Here is an 8,265-nt window from a genome sequence, read left to right as displayed (position 1 = left end):
TGTAGTTATTGCCATTTTATTATTCATATTTTTCTCTTCTTAAAGAATACCCTTTAACATTTTTCGCAATACTGGTTTGGTGATGATGAACTTCTTTAGCTTTTTTTGTCTGGGGATCTTTCTAGTTTTTTGTTTGTTTGTTTTTTATTCTAAATGACAGCTTTGCTGGATAGAGTGATCTTGGTTATAGTTCCTTCCTTTTCACAACTATGAATATTCCATGCCAATCCCATCTGGCTTGCAAATTTTCTGTTGAGAAAACAGCTGCCAATCTTACGGGAGCTCTCCTGTAGTAACTAACTGCTTTTCGATTGCCACTTTTAAAATTCTCTCTTTGTTTTTAACCTGTAGAATTTTAATTATGACTTGCCTTGGTATGGGCCTCTCTTGGTTCATCTTGTTTGGGACTATCTGTGTTTCCTGGGGTTCTATGTCTATTTCCTTCTCCAGCTTACAGAAAATTTCTATAATTATTTCTTCAAATAAGTTTTCAATTCCTTGCTCTCTCTCTTCTCCTTCTGGTACCTCTATGATGCGAATGTTGGTACACTTGATGTTGTTCCAGAAGCCCCTTAAGCTATCCTCATGTTTTTGAATTCTTGTTTCTTATTGCTGTTTTAATAGGGTGTTTTTCGCTACCTTATCTTCCAAATTGCTGATTCGATTGTCAGCTTCATTTAATCTACTATTGATTCCCTCAAATGTATTCTTTATTTCAGTTATTGCATTTATCATTTCTGTTTTTTAATGTTTTCTCTCTATTTTTTTAAGTTTTCTATCTTTTTGTTGACTTTCTCACTAAGATCAATGAGCATTCTTATAATCAGTGTTTTGAACTCTGCATCTAGTAGATTGCTTGTCTCCATTTTGTTTCGTTCTTTATCTGGAGCTTTATTCTTTTCTTTCATTTGGGACACTTTTTTTTGTCTCTCCATTTTGGCTGCCTCCCTGTGTTTATTACCATGTACTAGGTAGAGCTGCTATGTCTCTCAGTCTTGGTGGAGTGGACTCATGTGGTAGTTGTCCTGGGGGGGGGCAGTGTTGCCATCTCCCTGATCACCTGAGTTGGATTCTCCAGGTGTGTCACTTGAGTGGGGCGTGTGTGCCTTTATGTTGCAGTTAAACTTTGTTTGCTGTTGGCACATCATTGGAAAGGTTTGAGGCTTAGGATGAATGGTTGTGAAGACTGGCCATGAGTACAGTGGAAGAGCTGTTATGCAGAAGCTGATCCTACGCAGCAGAATTTGCTATAGCAGGTCTCTGGTGCCTGACAAGTCTACTCTTTAGTGTTTCATTTATGGAGGTAGTTGGATGGTGCTGCAGTGGTCTGAAACTGGCCACTGGGTGTGTTGGTTCTGGGTCCTCTTGGGAGGAGCTCTGTTGCAGGTCAAGGTCAGTCACTGCCTGTGCCTTACTTGGGGTCACTTGGTATGAGCTACAAAGTGATCTGAAGATTTTTGCCACTTATGCTGTGCTTGGACATGCCTGGTGGAGGCTAAGCTTTGAATCAAGGCCAGCTGTCACTAGTGCTGGACATGGGGCTGCTTGTCAAGAAATACAGAGCATTCTGAGGCTAGATGCTACTTGTTTGAGGTTTATGGACCTTTGAGAGATTTTAGGAAAGTTGAAGGCATGAGACAATACAGGATATTTGCATGAAAAGCCCCTGGAAGTTGCTTGGGTGGGTGAAGTCTGAGAGAATCACAAGGGTAGAGTGGCCACATGCATTTGCATGCTCCATAGGAGGATGGCTCAACAAAGGAACGATGGATTCTGCCAGCACTTTTTTTAGGGAGAAAGCTGTCCCTCCAGCCCTTTCCCTGAAGCTAGACAATTTATTTCCTCTCTATGTGTCCCTGGCACCATTCGCACAGCTGCTCCAGAGCTAGATCTCAGAGCAAATGAGTCCATCAGTGAGTAAGTCCCTGCGCAGGCCCTCTAAGAGGAACACCTGAGATTCCAGCAGCCATCCATTGCAATCACACATAATCTATGCTGGTTTTCACAGCAAAAGTTGTGTGTACTCTCCTCAACACTGGATTTCCAGGCTGGAAAGCCTAGTGTGGAGCTGGGAACTCTCACTCCTCAAGGGGCACCCCTAGAGCCATAATATCCCTCCTAATTTGTTTTTGTTTGTTTGTTTTTTGTTTTCGGGTACCTCCTAATGTTTAACTGCCACACGCATGCAGGAGATCAGCCTGCTCTGTGTCTCTGCCCCTCCTACCAGTCTCAATGTAGCTTTTTCTGTATAGTCTTAGTTATAGGACTTCTGTTCAGATAGACTTGAGGTTTTTCTCAGCGATAATTGTTCCGTAGTTTAACTGTAATTTTGGTGTGGTCATGAGAGGAGGCAAACACAGCGTTTACTTATTCCACCACTTTGACCAGAACCCTCGCTGTCCTTTTGATAATGAAGAATCTGTTTGATGTGAAGTGATATCTCATTGTGGTTTTGATTTGCATTACCCCGATGATTAACAATGTTGACCATCTTTTCATGTGTCTGTTGTCCATCTATATCTCTTTTTTGGAAAAATGTTTATTCAGATCCTCTGAACATTTTTTAAATCAGATTGGTTACTTTTTGATGTTGAGTTTTATAAGCTCTTTGTGTATTTTAAATATTAACCATTATTGGTGTGTCATTTACAAATATCTTTTTTTCATTTAGTAGGTTACCTTTCTGTTTTCATTTTTTCTTGATGGTTTCTTTTGCTGTGCAGAAGCAAACTCCATTTATTTTTTTTTTTACTTTTCATGTCCTTACCTGGAAAGACATACTTCGAAAAATATTGTTAAGACTGAGAAACAGGAACATCCATACATTGTTGGTGGGATCGCAAATTGGTACAGCCACTATGAAAAACAGTATGGCAGTTTCATAAAAAATTAAGATAGAACTACCATATGACCCAGCAATTCCTCTTTTGCATATCTATGCAAAAATATTCAAATACTAATTTGAAAATATATATACCCATATGTTCATTGCATCATTATTTTATACTAGTCAAGATATGGAAGCAACCCTATCAATAAATGAATGGTTAACGATACACACACATACACACAATGAAATATTACTCAACAATAAAAAAGGATGATAACAGCATAGCTGCATGTGATGACCTCCAGGTCTCTTCTCTTGTAGTTACAACAAGTTGGGCAGCTATAATTTAGCAAACAATTACCTCCAAAACCCACATCTGAGATATCTATGCCTTGAAACTTTTGAAGGTGGGCATACTGGAGCAAACAGGTGAGACGAAATGGGAGGAAGGACAGGGACAGAAACCGCAGATGCAATTCAGTACTTGTTGTGATACCAGTGGATGTGGTAGTAGTAAAGGCTCAGGTTGAAATCCTCACTGAGCAACCTGGATGGGGCAGAAACATTTCACCTTAAAACACTAGAAAAAAGAAGGAAAGATCAAACCCAAATTCAGTAGAAGGAAGCGAATAATAAATATTAGAGTATAATTAAATGAAATAGGGATCAAAATGATAATAGAAAAAAATAATGAAACCAAAGAGGTTTAGGGGGGAAAATGTAATAAAATTAACAAGCTTCTGGCTAGATTCACTATGGAAAAAAAGAGAAAAGACTCAAATAATCAAAATCAGAAATGAAAGAGGGGAAGTTATAACAGACATCACAGAAATTCAAAGGACTATACAAAAATACTATGAAAGGCTAGTCACCACCAAATTTAATAACCTAGAAGAAATGGACAAGTTCTTAGAAATATATAACCTTCCAAGACTGAATCATGAAGAAATGGAAAATGTAAATGAGCCAATAAACAATAAGGAAATTAAAAAGGTCATCAAAATCCCCTCCAAAAGTAAAAGTCAGGATCGGATGGCTTCACTATGAATTCTGCCAAACATTTAAAGATTTAATACTTGACCTTCTCAAACTCTTTGAAAAAATGAAGAGGCAATACTTCCTAATTCATTTTACCAGCCCAGCATTACTCTGATACTAAAACCTAGCAAAGACAACATGCAAAAAAAATTAAATTACAGATGAATATCTCTGATGAATATAGACACAAAATTCCTAAACAAAATACTAGCAAATCTAACACAACAATATATTTAAAAGATATTAAATCATGATCAAGTGGGGGTCCTTCCAAAGATGTAAGGTTCAACATACACAAATCAATCAATGTGATACACCATATTAACAAAATAAAGGACAAAAATCATATGATCATACAATAGATTCAGAAAAAAAATTAACAAGTTACAACATCTATTTATAATTAAAACACTCAACAAAATGAATATAGAAGTATCTCAACATAATAAAAGCTATATATGACAAACCCTTAGTTAATAGCATACTTAATAGTGAAAAACTGAAAGATTTTCCTCAAAGATCAGGAAGAAGACAAGGATGCTCACTCTCACCACTATTATTCAACATAATACTGAAAATCCTAGCCAGAAAAATCAGCCAAGAGAATAAAAGAAAAAGCATCCAAATTGAAAATAAATAAGTAAAATTATCACTTTTTGCAGATGACATAATTTTCTATATAGAAAACTCTAAAGACTTCACAAAAAAATTATAGAAACAACAAATACGTTAAATTTGTAGAATACAAAATCAATGTGAAAAAATCCATTGCATTCCTATATACTAACAATAATTTAAAAAATAAAAAATAAAATTTCTTTGCAATTGCAAAAAAAAGAATAAAATAGAAATAAACAATGAAACACATGAAGGACTTATACACCAAAAACTACAAAACATTATTGGAAGAAATTGAAGAAGACACAAAAATAGAAAGATATTCCATGTTCATGGATTGGAAGAATCAACACTGTTGAAATGGCCAAATTACTTAAAACTGTATAAAATTAATGTAATCCCCATCAAAGTCTCAATTGAATTTTTCAAAAACTATAACAAAAAGTCAATTTATAGGAAACCACAAAAGACCCCAAAGAACCAAGCAACACTGAAAAAAAAAGTTGGAGGTATTATGCTTTCTGACATCACATACTACAAAGCTACAATAATCAAAACAATATGATATTGGCCAAAGAACAGACACACAGACCAATGGAACACAACTGAGAGTCCAGAAATAAACTCACATATATATGAGCAAATAAGTTTCGATAAAGGAGCTAAAAGTATACAATGGAGAAAAGAAAGCCTATTCAATAAATGATGCTAGGACAATTGGAAAGCCACATGCAAAAGAATAAAATTACACTGCTATTTGGTACCATACACCACACACAAAAATTAACTCAAAATAGATTAAAAACCACAATATAAGACCTGAAACAATAAAATATATAGAAGAAAAGGTAGGTAGGTGCTAAACTTATTGATCTCAGTGAGGATTTTATGAACTTGACCCTAAAGGCAAGAGTGTAAAAGACATGAATGGGACTACATCAAGCTAAAAAGCTTCAGCACAGCAAAAAAGAAAAAAAGAAAAAGAAAAAGAAAAAAAATGGCAACCAATCAAATGGGAGAAGATACTTGCAAACAACACTTCTGATAATTGGTTAATATCTAAAATATATAAAGAACTCATATAACTTAACAACAACAATAAAAAACAATCCAATTAAAAAATGAGCTGAAGACATGAACCAACATTTATCCCAAAAAGACATACACGTGGCTGACAGATATATGAAAAGATGCTCAATTTCACTAATAGGGAAATGCAAATTAAAATCACAATGAAATATCACCTCGCACCTGTTAGAATGGCTATTATCAAAAAGGCAGAAATAATAACTGTTGGAGAAGATGTGGAAGAAAAGAAATCCTGATACGCTGTTGGTGGGAATATAAATTGGTGTGGCCACAATGGAAAACAGTACAGAGGTTCCTCAAAAACTTAAGAATAGAGTTACTATATGACCCGGCAATGCTTCTTTTGAGTATCTGCCCCAAAATAACTTGAAAACATTTATTTGTAAAGACATATGTATCCTAATGATCATGGCAGCATTATTCATGACAGCCAAGACATGGCAATAACCTAACTGTCCTTTGATAGGTTTTGGAATAATGAAGATATGCTATACATATACATGGAATACTATTCAGCCATAAGAAAAGATGAAATACTGCCATTTGCAACATCTTGGATCTTGAGAGTATCATGCTCAGTAAAATAAGTCAGATAGAAAAAGGACAAGGAATATATAATTTCACTTATATGTGGGATATAAAACAGAAAGCAGCATCTGAAAAAAACAAAACGGACTCAGAGGAACTGACAACAGAATGGTAGTTACCAGAGGAGAAGGAGGGGAAGGATGAAGAGGGTAATGAGCGTTTAATTTATGGTGACTCTAGATTAGACTTTTGGTGGTGAGAACACAATGCAATATACAAATGATGTATTATAGAATTGTACCCTTGAAACTTAAATAATGTTATTAAACAATGTCATCACAATAAATTTAATTTAAAAGATGAAATCTTGCCATTTGCAACAACATGGTTGGACCTCAAGGTAGTATTCTGAGTGAAATAAGTGAAACAGAGGATAAATTCCATATTGTTTCACTTATATGTGGAATTAAAAAAACAAAAAAAACTAATGAACAAACAAAACAGAAACAAACTTGTAGACAGTGGTTGCCAGAGGAGAAGGAGGTTGGGGAAAGAGTGAAAAAGTGATGGGCAATAAGAAGTGCAAATTTCCAGTTATAAAATTAATATTTCATGGCAAGGTTATGTATAACTTAAGGAATATAGTCAATCATATCATTATAACCATTAAGAGGTAATCAAGGGAATACAGTAAAAGTGATGTTTTATGACTTCTGAGGGTAGATCATTAAAGGCCATAGAGCACTCACCTAGTTCTCTTGGAAGTCAATTTTGAGACACTCCCTCTGGTAACTCAGCTGCCATATTGAGAGAAACCTAAACCACATGGAAAGGCCATGTGCAGGTGGTTGAATTGATAATTCCAGCTGAGCCTAGCCTTCAAGTCATACTCCAGACATAGAGTGATGGAGCCTCCAGATGCCAGCCCCCAGATGCTTCAGTCATCCCAGCATTGTGGTCTTCCCAGCTGAGGACCCAGAAATGGTGAAGTAGAGACGATTGGTCTTTTCAAATTCCTGACTCACAGAATCTCCAATAATAAAATGTTGTTTTACAAATAAATAAATAAATAAATAAATAAATAAAATAATAACAATAATAATAATATTGTAATAACATCATACAGTCTCAGATGGTTACTAGACTTAATTGTGGTGATCACTTTCTTAGGTACATAAAGGTTGAACAACTATATTGCACACCTGAAACTAATATAATATTTTACATTAACTATATTTTAATAAAAAAATTAAAAACTTTTGTTCACCAAAGAACACTATCAAAAAGTTGAAATAAAAACCTTTGGAATGAGAAAATATCTTTCAAATCGTATATCTGATGAGAAATTAATATCGGAATGTATAAAGAATTCTGACAACTCAACAATAAAAACCCAACTTTAAAAAAATGGGCAAGTGACTTGAATAGACAAATCTCCAAAGAATATATACAAATGGCCGGTAAGAATATGAAAAGATGCTCAGAATCATTATTCATTGGGGAAATGCAAATGAAAAGCACGAGATACCATTTCACACCCAATAGAATGGCTGTAACAACAACAAAAAATATCAAGAAATAACAACTATGGACTAGGATGTGGAGAAATTGGAATCTTTTTGCATTGTCAGCGGGAGTGTAAAATGGTGCAGCCACTGTGACAAAAAGTTTTGTAGTTCCTTACAAAGTTAAACATTAATTATCATATAATCCAGCAATTATACTTTTTAGTAAATACCCAAAATAAATGAAAGCAGGAATTCGAACAGATACTTGTACACCAATGTTCATAGCATTATTATTCAAAACAGCCAAAAGTTAGAAACAATCCAAATGTTCATCAATAGATGAACTGACATGCAAAACAAAATATTATTCAAACTTAAAAAAACTTAAATTCTGATACATAAACTTTATTATGCTAAGTTAAAAGACAAGAAAGGACAAATATTTTATGATCCCACTCATGTGGAATCAGAAAGAACAAAAGAGTTCACTAGGTGCTGAGGGAGAGAGCAACAGGGAATTATTTTTTCATGGGTACCTATTTTCACTTTGGAATAATAAAAAAGTTCTGGTAATGGATAGTGGTGATGATTGTACAACAATGTGTATGTACTTAATGCCACTGAGTTGTACACATATAAATAGTTAAAATGGTA

The 8,265-nt window shown here is 34.7% G+C and overlaps 1 protein-coding gene across 1 annotated transcript in view; it reads left to right on the top strand.

Annotated features, from left to right (window-relative positions):
• Positions 1-6,487: 6,487 nt before the first annotated feature.
• The window catches only part of LOC105308985 (spindlin-3), a 6,053-nt gene continuing 4,275 nt past the window's right edge, over positions 6,488-8,265 (top strand). Inside the window, exon 1 of the mRNA XM_011385059.2 lies at positions 6,488-6,503. Within this exon, the coding sequence (XP_011383361.2) occupies positions 6,488-6,503 (16 nt within the window). The remainder of the gene's footprint in view (positions 6,504-8,265) is intronic.

This window comes from Pteropus vampyrus, unplaced genomic scaffold (genome assembly GCF_000151845.1).
Source record: "Pteropus vampyrus isolate Shadow unplaced genomic scaffold, Pvam_2.0 Scaffold651, whole genome shotgun sequence".
Classification (NCBI taxonomy): domain Eukaryota; kingdom Metazoa; phylum Chordata; class Mammalia; order Chiroptera; family Pteropodidae; genus Pteropus; species Pteropus vampyrus.
This window is presented reverse-complemented; position numbering and strand designations above follow the sequence as displayed.